Source organism: Oncorhynchus mykiss, chromosome 11, assembly GCF_013265735.2.
Source record: "Oncorhynchus mykiss isolate Arlee chromosome 11, USDA_OmykA_1.1, whole genome shotgun sequence".
Classification (NCBI taxonomy): Eukaryota; Metazoa; Chordata; class Actinopteri; order Salmoniformes; family Salmonidae; genus Oncorhynchus; species Oncorhynchus mykiss.
In genome coordinates, this window is record NC_048575.1 from 59429532 (window position 1) to 59449514 (window position 19983).

A 19983-nucleotide genomic window follows, 5' to 3' on the forward strand; every position below is an offset into this window, starting at 1 on the left:
ACATTGAGATATAATTGAGAGATTGAGTGGTGGGGATGAAATGGAGTAACAGAAAGAGTGACAACAAAAATGAAATCGATATCTTTGCATTCTCTCTTAGTGTTAGTACCATGGCATTACAGTGTAACAAGGCGACATGTGTTGTGGTTGACATGTGTTGTGGCTGTGGTTGTTATTTTGGGTCCTTTGTAAACAAGGTCAGTCCTACCTGCAGGGACTTGGCCTGGTAATGCAGGCCAAGTCCCTGCACTCACACACTTAGTGCAGGGACTTGGCCTGGTAATGCAGGCCAAGTCCCTGCACTCACACACTTAGTGCATTAATCAATCAGATCCGCTTTGGCCAACATCTGCATAGCGGTTGCCATTGGTTGCAAGGAGTCGTATAATCAGAAACCCCATGCAGCCTTGTTTACAAATCAGAGCAATGGAATGTGAGATGTAATCTACACCTCCATTAGGATGATAGAAACCCTCTATTTAGTTTCATAATTTTTACATTTGAGAATAATTCTTTCTATATAGCTGATTATTTCTAACGTGAGTGGGGTGGGTGTGGCTTCGTGACAATTATCGCAAGAGCAGCTGCTTACTGATTTGACAGCTCCTTCAACAATGCCAGAACATCCACTATGAAAGTGTGGGCTATCGTCAGTTAACGCTTGATCTGATTGAATCTAGGCCTTATACTCTGTTGTCACATATTACTTACCTACATCTCACTAGGCTCACAAACATACAATATTATATTCTTTATAGTTCAAATGAATCTCATGGCTTCATGTTATGGGAAATCGATCAATCAAATCTGCAGGATCTATTCATCTCTAATTTATCAGGGTCTTAGAGACCCCTAGCCCATCTCAGTAGAAAACATCCCCCCTATACATCCACTCAATTAGTATTTGGTAACATCGCCTTTAAATTGTTCAACCTGGGTCAAATGTTTTGGGTAGCCTTCCACAAGCTTCCCACAATAAGTTGGGTGAATTTTAGCCCATTCCTCCTGACAGAGCTGGTGTAACTGAGTCAGGTTTGTAGGCCTCCTTGCTCACACATGCCTTTTCAGTCCTGTCCACAAATCCTCTATAGAATTGAGGTCAGGGCTTTGTGATGGCCACTCCAATACCTGGACTTCGTTGTCCTTAAGCCATTTTACCACAACTTTGTAAGTATGCTTGGGGTCATTGTCCATTTGGAAGACCCATTTGCGACCAAGCTTTAACTTCCTGACTAATGTCTCTAGATGTTGCTTCAATATATCCACATAATTTTCAATCCCTCATGATGCCATCTATTTAGTGAAGTGCACCAGTCCCTCCTGCAGCAAAGCACCCCCACAACATGATGCTGACACCCCCGTGCTTCACGGTTGGGATGGTGTTCTTAGGCTTGCAAGCATCCCCCTTTTTCCTCCAAACATAACAATGGGCATTATGGCCAAACAGTTAAATTTTTGTTTCATCAGACTAGAGGACATTTCTCTAAAAAGTACGATCTTTGTCCCCATGTGCAGTTGCAAAACGTAGTCTGGCTTTTTATGGTGGTTTTGGAGCAGTTGCTTCTTCCATGCTGAGCGGCCTTTCAGGTTATGTCGATATAGGACTCGTTTTTCTGTGGATGTAGATACTTTTGTACCTGTTTTTCCAGCATCTTCACAAGGTCCTTTGCTGTTGTTCTGGGATTGATTTGCATTTTTCGCACCAAAGCACGTTCATCTCTAGGAGACTGAACGCGTCTCCTTCCTGAGCGGTATGAGGGCGGCTTAGTCCCATGGTGTTTATACTTGCGTGCTATTGTTTGTGCAGGTGAACGTGGTACATTCAGGCGTTGGAAATTGTTTCGAAGGATGAACCAGACTTGTGAAGGTCTACAATTTTTTCTGAGGTCTTGGCTGATTTCTTTTGATTTTCCCATGATGTCAAGCAAAGAGGCACTGAGTTTGAAGGTAGGCCTGGAAATACATCCACATGTACACCTCCAATTGACTCAAATTATGTCAATTAGCCTATTAGAAGCTACTAAAGCCATGACATAATTTTCTGGAATTTTCCAAGCTGTTTAAAGGCACAGTCAACTTAGTGTATGTAAACATCTGACCCACTGGAATTGTGATACAGTGAATTAATTATAAGTGAAATAATCTGTCTGTAAACAATTGTTGGAAAAATTACTTGTGTCATGCACAAAGTAGATGTCCTAACCAACTTGCCGAAACTATAGTTTGTTAACAAGAAATTTGTGGAGTGGTTGAAAACCGAGTTTTAATGACTCCAACCTAAGTTGTCAGTAAACTTCTGACTTCAACTGTATATACATACATACATACACCATCATGAGACATTCATTTTCATATTGTGTTGACAGCGATCAGTACATGTTGAATTGGTATTCAGCAAACGCACCCAGAGGCATTATGGAGAGGTATTTGCCACGGAACTTGCTGGATATGGTGATTTGCTGCCAGAGGGTCCAGCCTCGCTGAGAAATCACATGGTGAGCTGCTGCTGGGGGGTGATGGCTCACCTACAGAGTGGGGGTGGGGGGGAAAGGTTATTTACACATTCAAAGGAAGATCACTGCTCTGGCTTCTAGTATGCCAATGATTGGAACTGTTGTGTATAATGGCTTGTATCTACAGCAGAGGTACAAAATGACAGTGCCGTCTGCAAATACATGGAGTATTTTTTGGTGTTTTTGTGTGCGTTTGTCTCAGCGTCATATTGTACTGTATCTCTGTCTCTGTGTGTACCTGCTCACACAGCGAGCGGTAGCCCAAGTCGTCCAGGCGGTCCAGCTCGTAGGTCTCCCCCAGCAGGGGGTTGAAGGGCTTGGCCGTGCGGTGGACGGTGGTGGAGTAGGAGGACACAGAGAAGGCTGCCACCAGACACAGCTGCTCCAGGGAGCTCTCGCAGCGCGCCGCCTTGTCCAGCAGCTCATGGTACTCCAGGTCCTCTGTCAGTCGCTGCAGCATGGACAGAGGCTCGTTGAAATTCACCTGCAGGGGAGGGACAGACACGACAGAGAGACAGTCAGATTTCTATAGTTACAAGAGTTGTCACTGACTTGCACGTTTGAGGCCCAAATAGCCCACTATTGGGATGCCGCTCTCTCCACCTTTCAAATACTCACACCTAGGCTCATTCTACTATATGGACACAAGCACGCCACACACACTCACAGGCATGGGGATCTTGGAGAGCTCCTTGCCGATACAGTTCTTCATGATGCTCCACAGGTTGAGGGAGTAGTTGGGCTTGTCTGGGATGTGGCTCCGCCTCCTTCTGAGGGGCTGAAGCTCCTTCCCGGAATCCTTACAGCTAGGAGACACCTGAGGGAGAGAGCGAGAGGGAGGGAGAGAGCGGGAGAGACAGGGAGAGGGAAAGATGGAGAGAGAGAGGGAGGGAGAGAGCGGGAGAGGGAAAGATAGAGAGAGGGGGAGGGAAAGAGAGCGGGAGAGACAGGTAGAGGGAAGATAGAGGGAGAGAGAAAGAGAGAGAGAGGGAGAGACAGGGAGTGAAAGAGAGGGAGGGAGAGGGAAAGATAGAGAGAGATGGGAGGGAGAGACAGGGAGGGAAAGAGAGAGAGGGAGGGAGAGGGAAAGATAGAGAGATGGGAGGGAGGGAGAAACAGGGAGGGAAAGAGAGAGAGGGAGGAGAGGGAAAGAGAGAGAGAGGGAGGAGAGGGAAAGATAGAGAGAGATGGGAAGGAGTGACTGAGACACATCTACCTTTAGATTTGTTAACATCATAGAACGCTGTGAAGAGAACTCTAACTTAACTATGGACAGCTTGTCAGGGACACAGTGAGTCACCATTTGTAGAGTGACACAGAGAGAAGAGAGAGGGAATAAGAGAGGAGAATGAGAGAGAGTGGGAATCGGGAGAGCAGATGTCTAACTGGTAATTAAGATCCAGAGAAATGACGGAGAGAGAAAGAGAGAGCAGCTGTGCATCTCCAGCACTGCAGAGGGAACAGGCCACAGGGAGTACACACACTAAGAGAACCTGTGAGCGTGTGTGTTCATTTGTGTGGTAAAAGCATGCAAGTGTGTGTGTGTGTGTGTGTGTGTGTGTAAAAACACATTCCCAAGTTATAGTTTGTGATATGCAAATTTCCTTAACAGGATCCTAGAAAACATCAACTGGAAACAGGCTTAAAATAACACAAAGAGCTTCACAAAAAGTGACGAGGCTGGAACTACAGTGAGGTGGTGAAAAAGCCTAGTGTGTCGATGTGGATTATTACTGAGAGCTGTTTGTAGGAGACACACTCACATTGTCCTGGTTCCAATCATTGGTATGGCCGCCACTCGCTCCACACAGGTTACTCTGAGAACACCTGGAAGAGGAACATCATCTTAACAACAACAGACACACACGCACGTTTGCACACAAACGCATCCACACACTGAAGACACACAAAATAACCAAAACAGACGGAAGAAGGCAGGCACACAGACACAGATGGATGGCTCTATTCAGCAGTGATCGGTCTCTGAGCTGTTCTGTTAGTGGTGGATAGATGTGTCTGAGCTGGAGAGGAGCAGAGTATTCATCTTGAAAATAGAAGCGCTATTTTCTTCACAGGGAAAGAGTCCTGTGAGACGGGTGTTGAAGTAAAATAGCTCAGAAACACGACAGCAAAAAAATCAACTCATTCAAATGCAGCAACAAAGTTCTAAAACTGAGCCACATATTTTGGAGGTGAAAGAATGAATCCAAAACAGAGAAGTGTCTGGGCTTCTGTGACTGGTTCATTCCCTGGTAGAGGAGCAGTAAGAGGCACGAGCTATCTTTTATCATAGAGAGGACAACATCTTGAGCTGTTAATGGTGCCAGAGCCATTACAGGACAGATAGACACTCATTAAAAACAGACCGAGGATGCTCGCAGTCGCAGACAGACAACACTGCCACCGTACAAGCAAGTGTGTGTTTGTGTGTGTCTGCTGTTCACGTGCGTGTGTGTGAGTGAGTGAGTGTGAGAGAGAGATTATGAGCACAGAGGGGAGAATGTTATTACGTTTTAGCGCTGGTGGTTTATTGGGCCGCTGATGGAGGGAATGAGTCTTACACAGGCAATATGAGGTGTACTATATGGCTCTGGGCTTGACAGATGCTCTGGTGCAAACACTACGGAACCCATCAACAAGGCACAATCAAGTCATCACATCTTTGTATTCATCACAGTCTATTCACACTGAATCAGTCTAAAGACAAACTAATACCAAACTAAACATCCATGATCCATTTAGGTGGAGGTGAAGAGCAGAGGGTGGCCGGGCAGAGACTTTACTGTACAGGCCACAGGGTGAGACTGACTGACCTGTGCTGTGTGTTCTCAGTGGTGGTCACTGTGATAAAGGCAGGGGAGTCCTCCATGGCGTCAAAGTATTCCGTATCCTCATCTTCATCACTCGCCTCCCCTTTCTGAGGCCTCTCACTCCCTCCTGAGGGAGGGAACACACAAACAAGCACGCACGCACAAACACACACACACACACACACAGTAAGGTATTGTGTGTAACACGCACCCTGCTCTATACTGGTGTGGCAGTAATCACATGATTTGTGGAGGGGAAGGTACAGTAGGTTACAGTAGCTAATCGACAAACCATGGATATTAATTATGGATAATTTACTTTAATAGGTAATGTCCCTGCAGGCTAACGAAGTACTGAACTCAATTCCTGACGAGATGGGAGGGAAAACTCCAACTTCAATACAACTTCAGACGGACAAACAATACTCCTATATCCATCCATTTCTGTGTGATACACGGCTACTCTGATACACTAGAATGGCTATCACGATGGAGAGGTGATTATGCCCATTTCAATAATATTAGTATCATGCTACTTCACTACTCATAAGAAATGTATCTTCTAGTCTATTCCAGTCTAATCCTTAATTACATAGACAATCTAATTCAAAACCATCTGACATGGCTTGCATGTCCTATTTCCACAAATTCACAGAGGCCTGTTAGTCTAAAGCCCTAAGGACCATGGACTAGGAGGCCTGTTAGTCTAAAGCCCTAAGGACCATGTACTAGGAGGCCTGTTAGTCTAAAGCCCTAAGGACCATGGACTAGGAGGCCTGTTAGTCTAAAGCCCTAAGGACCATGGACTAGGAGGCCTGTTAGTCTAAAGCCCTAAGGACCATTAGACCTGGCTAAGGGGCCTTACCCTTCTTGGTGGTGGGGGAGCTGGGTGTGTTGGCGGATAGTGTGGGGGCCTCTCTCCAGGCTCTCTCCAGACTGTTGTGTTGCTTGGCTAGCTGCTCTATGGTCTCCTCCAGGTGAATACGCTGCTCTCTCTCATACTGCAGCGCCCGCTGCCATCTCCTGCTGTGGGTCTCCGCTAGGTCCAGGAAGTCGCGACACGCCTATAATTACAAAACACAACATACAAACGCATGACGTCAGACATGATAAGAAGGACGAGAGACATGACAATATGCACAGGGATATTTCTTAGTCTAGTCCTGGTGAATTTGTAGATGTTAAAGGGCTCCTAGGCCTTTCTTGATTGGTTGAAGGAAATCAGTTTTCCAACCGAATTGATCGTTGTGTTACCATTCTAATCAAGGTTAATGTAAATATTTAGACCACTGTTGATTAGCACCATTCTCAACATCTTGACCATTAGTTATAATGGCATGCCTTGTAGCTCCCTCCAGTAACCACGAGCACAACCGTTCCTTGACTTTAACTGGCGGCTTTATTCTGTAGTTTTAGTCAGAATTATCACCTTCCGTGAGAACTATAAAGTAAATGAAAATACAGTTAAGCACACTCTTACAACCTTCTTGTCTTACGAGTGACTTATTAGCTTGGTATAACTCTGAAGTGCTTACAGACATAAACAGTTTAGCCGGAGCTTTAACAGTATCAGATTAAACACATGAATAAAGGAAAAACACCTCATTGGCTGCTTATTACAGAAGGGAGGAAATCAAACTTTACACTTATTATTCCTGGCATGAATTCACGCTTCATCCTTAATTATTATAACGTTACCATCCTAACATACACACTTCATCCTTAATTATTATAACGTTACCATCCTAACATACACACTTCATCCTTAATTATTATTATAACGTTACCATCCTAACATACACACTTCATCCTTAATTATTATTAGAACGTTACCATCCTAACATACACACTTCAACCTTAATTATTATAACGTTACCATCCTAACATACACACTTCAACCTTAATTATTATAACGTTACCATCCTAACATACACACTTCATCCTTAATTATTATTATAACGTTACCATCCTAACATACACCCTTCATCCTTAATTATTATAACGTTACCATCCTAACATACACCCTTCATCCTTAATTATTATAACGTTACCATCCTAACATACACCCTTCATCCTTAATTATTATTATAACGTTACCATCCTAACATACACACTTCATCCTTAATTATTATTATAAAGTTACCATCCTAACATACACACTTCATCCTTAATTATTATTATAACGTTACCATCCTAACATACACACTTCATCCTTAATTATTATTATAACGTTACCATCCTAACATACACACTTCAACCTTAATTATTATAACGTTACCATCCTAACATACACACTTCAACCTTAATTATTATAACGTTACCATCCTAACATACACACTTCATCCTTAATTATTATTATAACGTTACCATCCTAACATACACCCTTCATCCTTAATTATTATAACGTTACCATCCTAACATACACCCTTCATCCTTAATTATTATAACGTTACCATCCTAACATACACACTTCATCCTTAATTATTATAACGTTACCATCCTAACATACACACTTCATCCTTAATTATTATAACGTTACCATCCTAACATACACCCTTCATCCTTAATTATTATTATAACGTTACCATCCTAACATACACACTTCAACCTTAATTATTATAACGTTACCATCCTAACATACACCCTTCATCCTTAATTATTATTATAACGTTACCATCCTAACATACACACTTCATCCTTAATTATTATTATAACGTTACCATCCTAACATACACACTTCATCCTTAATTATTATAACGTTACCATCCTAACATACACCCTTCATCCTTAATTATTATTATAACGTTACCATCCTAACATACACCCTTCATCCTTAATTATTATTATAACGTTACCATCCTAACATACACACTTCATCCTTAATTATTATAACATTACCATCCTAACATACACACTTCATCCTTAATTATTATAACGTTACCATCCTAACATACACCCTTCATCCTTAATTATTATAACGTTACCATCCTAACATACACCCTTCATCCTTAATTATTATAACGTTACCATCCTAACATACACGTTCATCCTTAATTATTATTATAACGTTACCATCCTAACATACACACTTCATCCTTAATTATTATAACGTTACCATCCTAACATACACCCTTCATCCTTAATTATTATTATAACGTTACCATCCTAACATACACACTTCATCCTTAATTATTATAACGTTACCATCCTAACATACACACTTCATCCTTAATTATTATTATAACGTTACCATCCTAACATACACACTTCATCCTTAATTATTATAACGTTACCATCCTAACATACACACTTCATCCTTAATTATTATAACGTTACCATCCTAACATACACCCTTCATCCTTAATTATTATAACGTTACCATCCTAACATACACACCTCATCCTTAATTATTATAACGTTACCATCCTAACATACACACTTCATCCTTAATTATTATAACGTTACCATCCTAACATACACCCTTCATCCTTAATTATTATAACGTTACCATCCTAACATACACACTTCATCTTTAATTATTATAACGTTACCATCCTAACATACACACTTCATCCTTAATTATTATTATAACGTTACCATCCTAACATACACACTTCATCCTTAATTATTATAACGTTACCATCCTAACATACACCCTTCATCCTTAATTATTATAACGTTACCATCCAAACATACACACCTCACCCTTAATTATTATAACGTTACCATCCTAACATACACACTTCATCCTTAATTATTATAATGTTACCATCCTAACATACACACTTCAACCTTAATTATTATAACGTTACCATCCTAACATACACACTTCATCCTTAATTATTATAACGTTACCATCCTAACATACACACTTCAACCTTCACGAACTACACCCGAAGACATGAAAACTTAGCTAACACAGCGCATGATTGCCTTCACTCCAAAAGGTGTGTTGCTACGATAATAATCCCCGTTACAACAGTTCTTAGCCACGTAGTTCTGCTTGTCTTATCATTTTCCCCATAGCGAACCCACAATTAAAAAAAAAAAAAAAACAATGACAGACTTACAGGTTAATTGTCAGTTACATGCCTCTCTCATGCTGTGTGCAAATTAAGTCAAAAAAAGGCATTCTGAGTTACTGCATTCTTGGCAAAACGGAGAGGTTACTCTAGATCAAACACACAAGTAGAGTCTGTCAGCCTTCGCCTCCCTCTACATCGTGTGTCAGACCATGGAATGTGTTGGGAGGTCATTGACCTGAAACCACAGGAAATGGAACACCCATTGTGATAAGCAGACTGTGGGGCAGAAACACACATCAGCCCTGCAGGCTACCACTGCTTCCCCCAATGAAGTATCAGAGTGAATGGTCAAACAACTAGCCTAAACAGTATAACATGACAAACCTGTCTAAATCCATCCATGAACTTCCTAGTCCGGAAATCTACACAACCACGGAGTGCTCTGATCCTGTGAGCACATTGTTATGCAGTCAGTGCAACATCCTGTTCAACATCCAGCCATTAAAAACCTATTTGGTCCCGGTGCCACAGGATAGCTGAAACCACTTGGCCATGGCTCTGGCTGTGGTGTGTGGCTGAGGGCCATGTGTGTCACAGAGCACAGATAATCAGTGTCCTCAGATCAGTGGGTTGCACAGATAGGACATATCGCCCTCAGAAAGACGGAACAGGGACATGGCAGGGTCCTATATATCCCCCCACACTAAAATAATTGGATATTTTAATATTGAAGATCTTTGTTGAAACACACACTAACCATGTACAGTAGGATCTTAATTTGACCCGTTTCTCACAGCAGGACAATAATCCTGCAACAACATAGTTTAACCAATTGACATGTTATACGTTTAGTCTTCTCACAGTACAGGCCATCACATTAATAAATCAGAGAGCAGCACGCTAGCCTAACTGACTAATTAAACAACCATCTACGCTGATGACCTGACACCAAGACCAAAAGTCTAAACTTACATCCCAAAGTGTTTGTCATTTCACAATTCCCACCAATTCAAATGAACAGCAGTGTTATTATAGCTAAATCACAGCCTTACTCACAGATAATATATATCCTCTTTCCTTCAGAAGTCAAATAGTAAGTGTCCTGATTGCAGAGGTTTGACTTCTCCCACTGAAAGTGTATCATGTGACAGATCTACTCACTTCCTTTTACTCCTCAGGCACATATACAATTAAATCCAACTTTGGTTCCACTTTTTTTCTGCTGAATCCATCCTTTCAACTCAGACTGCTGCTCGTGACTTTCGGTGGGGGAAATATCATCATGTCTGAACTCTGTGGATATCACATAATGATTCAACATGAAAAGCAGATTTAAGAGCTGTTGGAGTTGAAATAAATGTTCGGGTTCAGTTTAGTGTGTGCATGGTTGGGCAAGTGTGACATTTCTGTCAAGGTTTCATATGGCTTGAGTGCATTAAATGGAAAGGGGCCACCCACTCCAATCAGTGTGAGATCCGCATCCCTCCAAATCGGGGTGAGATCCGCATCCCTCCAAATCGGGGTGAGATCCGCATCCCTCCAAATCGGGGTGAGATCCGCATCCCTCCAAATCGGGGTGAGATCCGCATCCCTCCAAATCGGGGTGAGATCCGCATCCCTCCAAATCGGGGTGAGATCCGCATCCCTCCAAATCGGGGTGAGATCCGCATCCCTCCAAATCAGGGTGAGATCCACATCCCTCCAGTCAGGGTGAGATTCGCATCCCTTCAAATCAGGGTGAGATCCGCATCCCTCCAAATTAAGGTGAGATCCGCATCCTTCCAGTCAGGCAGGGTGAGATCCGCATCCCTCCAGTCAGGCAGGGTGAGATCTGCATCCCTCCAGTCAGGCAGGGTGAGATCCGCATCCCTCCAGTCAGGCAGGGTGAGATCCGCATCCCTCCAGTCAGGGTGAGATCCGCATCCCTCCAGTCAGGGTCAGATCCCCCCGCCCCCTCTCCTACCACCAGTTGGTGTAAAATGAGATCAAGAGCAGTGGTTGTGGTGACATATCAAATACATCACAAACCGAACGAACCACAACCAACTGTAGCTATCAGCAAATAGCCTACCTATCTACTCCCCCCTTTCCTCTACTTACACAAAACCATTCAAAAAATGGTTCAGAAGTAGCACTTTTCGACCCCCTCCCTCATCAGCCTCCCTCATCAGCCTCCCTCATCAGCGCCTCCAGTTTGACCAGCTCTAACAGTGGGGTTTAATGAGATAGGAAATGTTTTACTGCCTGTCCAGTAACGTTCAGTTCCCACTCCAATTAATCAACACAGAAATTAACTGCATGCAGAAACAAAAGGCCTTTAGAGGGAAGACAGCTAAATCTATGATAAAAGTGTAGACTTCTCCACACAGATGTAGAACACTCTAAATGGGGCTGAACTTTTTACAAAGCTTCAGCTGAGCAAACACACCCCATAATTTCCTCACAGTATCAGTTCAGGCCATGTTTAAAAAGGTCAAGTACATGTGCCCTGGATACACTATCCCACCTGTATGTGACCCATGTTATGGGAACATTCCCCATGTGTCAGAAACACATAACCACAGAAATAACAGTCTGTGTCCCAGACAAAACAAAGCTATCTATTGTCAAACATACAAAAAAAACATCAAACACATCAAAGCCAAGCAGCATAGTAAAAGAGAGACACACAAACCTTGTCTGATTGTCTGTGTAGCGTCTGGCCCCTGTAAGAGCATGTCTGTTTTGTGGAGGCAGGGGGGGCTCTGGCATTCGTCTCTGGGCTCATGTCCCTGGGCTGGGAGGGTCTAGGGAGGTTTGGGGAGGGGGCAAGACTATTCCTGTCCCTCCCCCCAGCCCAGATCCGGTATCACTCCTTCAGCACTGACCTCTCCTTTCCTCTGCCCTCTAGTCCACTATAATACCACATGGCCTATGGAAATGACTCTGTGGTCATGGTAACCATAGCAATAGAGGAGCTACTGTAGTTCCGATGCTAACAACCCCAGCGCACATATCTAACATACTGTAACTGGATGGGTGGCCTGATACGTCACTGCTAGAAAGAGATAACACCTAAGAAGAGCTTCCCATTGTCGTCACATTTGCAAGAGCATTTGAGAATCTAAAGCACATCACTACAGTAAATACACAAATCAAAATCAAAATCTGCTGACCTGTGTCATTCCTGTCACATCTACTGTATCATACCATAGCACTGAGAATGATGGTCACTCTACACAGTACCCATTGCCATGTAAAAGGCTTCTATGAATACAGCGCATTCGGAAAGTATTCAGGCTGGATTAAATGTGTCCCCCCCTTCTTCAATCTACACAAAATACCCCATAATGACAAAGCAAAAACTGTTTCTTTTTTTGAAAATTTATCTAACTTAAATATGACATTTACATAAGTGTTCAGACCCTTTACTCAGAACTTTGTTGAAGCACTTTTGGCCGCGATTACAGCCTCGAATCTTCTAGGTATGATGCTACAAGCTTGGCACACCTATATTTGGGGAGTTTCTCCCATTCTTCTCTGCAGATCCTTTCAAGCGCTGTGAAGTTGGATGGGGAGTATCGCTGCACAGCTATTTTCAAGTCTCTCCAGAGATGTTCGATGGGGTTCAAGTCCAGGCTCTGGCTGAGCCACTCAAGGACATTCAGAGACTTGTCCCGAAGCCACTACTGAGTTGTCTTGGCTGTGTGCTTAGGTTCGTTGTCCTGTTGGAAGGTGAACCTTCACCCCAGTCTGAGGTCCTGAGCGCTCTGGAGCAGGTTTTTATCAAGGATTTCACCGTACTTTGCTCTGTTCATCTTTCCCTCAATTCTGACTAGTCTCGCAGTCCCTGCCGCTGAAAAACATACCTACAGCATGATGCTGCCACCACCATGCTTCACCATAAGGATGATGCCAGGTTTCCTCCAGATGTGACACTTGGCATTCAGGCCAAAGAGTTTAATCTTGGTTTCATCAGATCCGAGAATCTTGTTTCTCATGGTCTGAGTCCTTTAGGTGCCTCTTGGCAAATTCCAAGCTGGCTGTCATGTGCGTTTTACTGAGGAGTGGCTTCCGTCTGGCCACTCTACCATAAAGGCCCACTGTATATCTAACATACAGCAAACCCAAATGCCTATGGACGGTTGTGGAAAGAATCTGCCCGGTGTGTAGTCTCAGTTGATCTCCGCTGGACATAGACCAACTTCTATATTTGAATAGGGACCTGAGTTGGGGGAAAAAAACGACCTAACATATCATCTGTAGTTAGCTAGCTTTATTTGTATAGATGTGTAGAAGCCTTAAGTCTCACTACTCACATTGATCATAGCATTCGAGGTGATGCGGAAGAGGGTGGCGCGTTCATTGACGCCCTTGATCTTCTCTCCTCCCTCCACAGGGACTCTCAGCGCCTCAAGTTCACTCAGAGAGCGCTGCAGGGCCGCCCCATGCTTGGCGATTAGGTCGTTACACGTGCTGAGGTCATCAAGCTTGCTGATCAGGGTCTTCAGAGTGCCCTGGATCCCCTCACTGCGGTCCGACTGGGTTGTGGGCTCCTCGTCCCCTGAGTCATCTGCAGAGGAAAGATCAGAGTTCAGATAAGAGGAGACTTCAAATAAAGGAGGGAAATCAAGGATGCAGGGTCCTCGCCACAGTCACGGAAAACTAAATCAAACATTAGAAAGACATTAGCACTTTTTACTGCAATTTGGAGTAAATTCCCCTAAAATGTAAACTCCATATTCTAAGCCCAATACCCAGTGGCTGCAGGAACTCATGCATCCATCTCCCTTTATTGATTGCTCTCTAAGAAATGAGTTTGTTTCCCAAGTTAGAGCACTTGATAATCTCACCATTCAATGACCCACTCACTAGACATGTAAAATGGAGGACACTGCAGTAGGCTCACCAGCAGCAGAGTCCATGTTAAATTCATACAGAGGCAGCCAACAGATGACCATCAATATATTATTGGAGGTCCTAATGAGCCAAATATATGGTCAACGGCTTCATTGCAGACTCATCATATTCCAAGAGATACACACATGCACAAGTTTGCATCTAAAATACACATGGTCATCTATGACTTAGCTATGAAGAGATTCAGAGACACCATGAAAAAATACTTTAAATAGTCATTACTGCCACTGATAAAATGTGTGTTGGAATTGCTCTGCGGCTGGATTTTACTTACATACAGTGCCTTGCGAAAGTATTCGGCCCCCTTGAACTTTGCGACCTTTTGCCACATTTCAGGCTTCAAACATAAAGATATAAAACTGTATTTTTTTGTGAAGAATCAACAACAAGTGGGACACAATCATGAAGTGGAACGACATTTATTGGATATTTCAAACTTTTTTAACAAATCAAAAACTGAAAAATTAGGCGTGCAAAATTATTATATATATATATATATATATATGTATGTATGTATGTAAGTGAAAACCAGCTGTAAAATCTACACCTCTCTCTTAATGGCCCCTTTCCAGAGACAGACACTGGTGAAATCCTCGGAAGCAGAACAATTTAAGCCGAGTCAGGGTATTTACATGAGGCAGTCTTCCATTCCCTCAGTGGGCCCCTGCCCTGCCCTGCCCTGCCCTGCCCTGCCCTGCCCTGCCCTGCCCTGCCCTGCCCTGCCCTGCTCTGCTCTGCTCTGCTCTGCCCTGCCCTGCCCTGCCCTACTCTGCTGCAGTGGTGACTGCAGGGCAGTGTGTCCGCAGTGGAGAGGTTACTCGGGACCACTCTGAACATACAGTATGAGAACAGTGTGTCAGCCTCTGTCCAAACATTACATAGACTCTTACTGGGACCAGAAATACCCCCCGGGTCAGGCACAGAACCAGATATAGCCCACATCCAGGCATTATGGCACATCCCCTGGGATCTGAGGGATTTCACATTGCAATGACCCTGGTGGTGGTCATACAAACATTAATGGTCAGTTTAATAAAGAGACCTCCCACACAACATACTGTATGACTTGATCAGAGACAGGTGTGTTAAGTCTGTTAGAGAGCAACCACATCTTGACCACGCGTTTCCACAAACAAAAACCCTTTAAATGTCAGGTCAGAACACATGATTTATTGAGGCAAATCAGGAAAAGTCTGACATTTGTTCTATAGTCCAGAAGTGGCATGGATCAAACTGATTCTCCGCCATTTTCTCAGCCCAAGCTGCACAAAGTGACAGTGTATTTGTTGCATAATGCCAGCGGATCTTACTGTTATGGAAATTGGTTTGAAGATGATACACACTATTATAAGGGTAACATAACGCACTGGTAACAGAGAGACGTATGTGTGCACGGTACGGTGGCAGTGGGTGCATGCACATGTGTGTTTGAGTTAAAAGCTATACACGGAGTGTACAAAACCTTTTTTTATAATTATTTATTACAAAAAAAAAACACAAGGAAGGGGTAACAAAGTATTAGAACATGATGCTGTAGTGTTTGTCCTTCAAGACACAATCAAACATGTATCAGTCTTTCCGCAACAGAGCCATCCTTATGTGCGAGGGTGCGTGTGCATGATAGTGATATAAAATATATGTCATAGTTTCCTTTTTCATGATCCCAATCTTGTGAAACCCAAACCCTCCACACTTCTCCAATAGCTGTCCCTCAACCATTCGAGACCCCTCCCACAGTCCCCCCCAGAAGAAGAAAAAAATGACAATACAATTCATTCCATTCCCCACCCCCAAGAACCCCCCAACAGCGAAGAGAATGAACTAAAGAGAAAAAAGGAAAAGACAGAAGTATACAAAAACATTAAGAACACCTGCTCTTTCCATGACAGACTGACCAGGTGAATCCAGGTGAAAGCTATGATCCCTTATTGATGTCACTTATTAAATCCACTTCAATCAGAGTCAAGGTTAGAAGACAGGTTAAAGAAGGATTTTGAAGCCTTCAGACAATTGAGACATGGATTGTGTATGCCTGTCATTCAGAAGGTGAATGGGCAAGACAAAATATTTAAGCGCCTTTGAACGGGATAAGATAGTAGATGCCAAGCAAACCGGTTTGAGTCAAGAACTGCAAAGATGCTGGGTTTTTCAAACTCAACAGTTTTCCGTGTGTATCAAGAATGGTCCATCACCCAAAGGACATCCAGACAACTTGACACAACTGTGGGAAGCATTGCAGTCAACATGGGCCAGCATCCCTGTGGGACGCTTTCGACACCTTGTAGGGTACACGCCCTGACAAATTTAGGCTGTTTTGAGGCAAAAGGGGGGCGAAGGGGTGTAAATCAATATTAGGAAGGTGTTCTTCATGTTTTGTACACTCAGTGTATATAGGAAGTACAATTCATATTTTCACGAGTGCAACAGCAGACATTATTGTAGTCAGTTAAATAAAGGAGGTGAGGTATCATCACCCTCAACACTAGAGTGTTGGACGCTGGAGCCTTGGAAACATGCCTCTACTGCTCTGGCAGGTTATTGAGTAGATGGGAGGGTCTTTCACATTTTCGAAAGGAATGTAGCTTCTCTTGAGGAGTAAGAGGTCATTGATTTAGCCTAGAATCTATCTAGAAGGATCAGGAAACCCACCATCACCCCAGGTCAGAGGGCGACATGGAGAATCATTTTCTCACATTTTCTCAAAGTCTCTCTGAAGAATGACCGTTACATTCAGATCCTTTTCACAGTCTTTCAGCTCTTCTTCGACCACCTTCATCCTCTTCACTTTCCATCTCGCATAGCTCTGTTGTATTCTTTCTTGCCGTCTCACTCTCCCTTCTTTAGACTATTCCTGCATACACATCTCTGTCTGCCAGTCCTCTTCTGTTATCCCTCTCCTCCTCCTGATCTTCATCTGTTATATCAGGGAGTAATCCTGCACAGCCTAGGGTGGTGGTTAGAATGTTCCAAGCATGTCACTTGAATGTGAAAGTGTCAGTTTAGCAGCTAGCAAAGGAAGCTGTCATAGAGGCCGTTCTACTTCCACATTCCCACTAGCTACATGCCAGCTCTTGCTCTGAACTCACAGAGGAAGTGACTAACACTACTGACAAACACATTTACAACATGTAGGCCAACATCGGTGACGACAAAAACCATCACATGCTGCACACACTACTGACAACAAAGCCTGAAAGGCACTACTACCCGTTTCCACTTCTACACAAGCATAGCAGAGTCATAAAGACAGCAGCACCAGGAGCAGTGAGAACCAGGCAGTGGAGTGTATTAAAGTGACTCATTCCCAGTCCCAGGCTAGCGGGCTGCATGTCTGCGGACAGTCTAGAGCCTTGGCAATTACTCCACAATCTGACCTGGCAGAATGACATGCTACCAACAGACAGTTGCTCACGAATAACAACAGGAAATGGCAACCACATCAACAGACATTCATGATAACCCAAGACCAAATATGATCCAGAGAGCCAGGGACAAGTCACACAATCGACTACAAAAAGAACTAATCTCCTAACTGTTTGGTTGTGCTAAAGAGACTGAACAATGACAGCACAAGATGTCTCTCTTCATGCTAATCAAATGTCCTCCAGTAATCCATAAAGAGGGGGGAACCAACCCTCCTATTTGAAAGGGGAGACGTCCTGGAAGAGGGAGGAGAGAAAAGAGAGGAGGGAGAGAGAGGTAAAACAACACAAGAAAGGGAAGACGAGGGCACTCACCATGTTTGCACCCTAGGGCCTCCATCTTCACCCAGTGGGTGGTGACCAGTAAGCAAGCACAACCAGCATAGACAGCCAGAGACTGACTGCTCTGACTAGGTGATGTAATGCGTGAGCGTGCTGAATGGCCACGCTGTGTGCAGGAGCACAGAGAGACAAAACTGTCCAGCCCGAGGAAAAGACAAAAGCAGGCAGAGCTTCTGTAGAGACAGTCCAGCCCTACAACAACAGAGATGGGAGCCCAGAATGACCCTCCCCATGACCATCTCCCAGACCTGGAATTGAATTATAATTAGAGCAGTTAGGCTCAGTTAGTGCAGGAGGCACCACAGAGAGAGAGGGGGAACAGTAGGACTGTTTGGCGAGGCACCGAGTGACTCACCGCCTACTATAGGATGTATACTAACTAGTAGTGGTCTATAGAATACATTAGGGTAGAGCAGAGACATATAGAGGAGAGGAAGCGTGGCAGAGGCATCCCCCAGGATCATTAATATAGCCTCCAGAACCCAACTCTGCAACCCAAGAGGGGCTGCCCTATGCAACTCAACCCTCCAACACCATGGCATGGCTGCCACTACAGCAATGCCGCTCATCCTGATCCACAGTGTTCAAGTCATCCACATTCAGTTAACTGCCAAAATAATGGAAACACTTGAGTAAATAGGGATACAAAGTATATTGAAAGCAGGTGCGGTTTTGAGTTAATTAAGCAATTAACATTCCATCATGCTTAGGGTTACGTATAAAATGCTGGGTAGGCCATTATTTTGGCTACAATGCCCCCATCCATAGAGCACAAGTGCTCACTGAATGGTTTGGTCACTTAATGGTTTGATGAGCATGAAAACAATGTAAACCATATGCCATGGCCGTCTCAGTCACCAGATCTCAACCCAATTAAACACTTATGGGAGATTCTGGAGCGAAGCCTGAAACAGCATTTTCCACAACCATTAACAATACACCAAATTATGGAATTTCTTGTGGAAGAATCCCTCCAATGAGTTCCAGACACTTGTAGAATCTATGCCAAGGTGCATTGAAGCTGTTCAGGTGGATCGTGGTGCCCAACGCCCTATTAAGACACTTTAAGTCAGTGTTTCCTTTATTTTGGCAGTTACAGACTGAAATTACAGCTGCGCGAAGCAGGCAGGGTAACATCAGGACATCCCAAGATGAGAGGCCTAAGTGGGGCTGTAGGGAAGGAATAAATAGACCAGCAGGCAGGAACAGGATATGGCCAGGGTATGATCAGACTGGGCTTAAACCGTTTATGAGGAGAAAATAAATGTATTAAGTCTGTATTAAGTTTTAAATGTCCATGTTGCTATACAGATATCATTTTAGGCCAGGGCTACCGAAATTGTTGCTTTGCCGTGATTGGTTGTAGGTTACTGATAGGCCTCTACTATTGGCTGACATAGCCTATATCACTAACTAAAGGAGGCGATGGAGAATGAGCTTGGGACAGGTGGGTTGAGGCAGGTAAGTTGGAACAGACATTTAGAGTGGAGGTAGAGGAACTCTGCAGCAAAGCCCTGCTCTCATTATTCACAACTCACTGCCAAGGAGTTCACCAGCCAAGTGATGGCACTTAAAAATAAACCGTCACATGCACCAAGGACTATGCCTATGTGTTTAATGGATAATCTGCTTACAGCAGGTTGTCTGCATAACTAATTGCCATTCCAGCACCTCCGGGCCCCCGGCATGCAGTCTCTGAATCCATAACAGTCAAACCACCCTACCATCATCAGTACACTCACCTCACAGCTAATGGGGAGGCTGTCTTCTGTGAACAGAAACACTGGTTTCATGGGGTGAAATCACAGAGGGGAGAAATACTGCTATTCTTTGTCTAATAAGAGCTAGGACATTAGGATGTGGAGAAACTAAAGCTGGGATGTTTTTAGCTATTACACAAAAGGGGACTTCGTTTGGTAGTGAGCCAGAGGTGAAGGAAAGTTGTCATGATCATCATCTATCAAACATACAG

At 43.6% G+C, this 19983-nt stretch overlaps 1 protein-coding gene across 3 annotated transcripts in view; it reads right to left on the reverse strand.

Annotated features, from left to right (window-relative positions):
- The window catches only part of si:ch211-106a19.1 (PH_OSBP_ORP4 and Oxysterol_BP domain-containing protein), an 81965-nt gene that overhangs the window by 8739 nt on the left and 53243 nt on the right, over positions 1 to 19983 (reverse strand). For all 3 annotated transcript variants that reach the window (XM_036935954.1, XM_021621639.2, XM_036935955.1), the window contains 7 exons: positions 13647 to 13900; positions 6189 to 6387; positions 5327 to 5450; positions 4277 to 4340; positions 3181 to 3330; positions 2752 to 2997; positions 2405 to 2525 (listed from right to left, as the gene is read on the reverse strand). In XM_036935954.1, the coding sequence (XP_036791849.1) occupies positions 2405 to 2525; positions 2752 to 2997; positions 3181 to 3330; positions 4277 to 4340; positions 5327 to 5450; positions 6189 to 6387; positions 13647 to 13900 (1158 nt within the window). The remainder of the gene's footprint in view (positions 1 to 2404; positions 2526 to 2751; positions 2998 to 3180; positions 3331 to 4276; positions 4341 to 5326; positions 5451 to 6188; positions 6388 to 13646; positions 13901 to 19983) is intronic.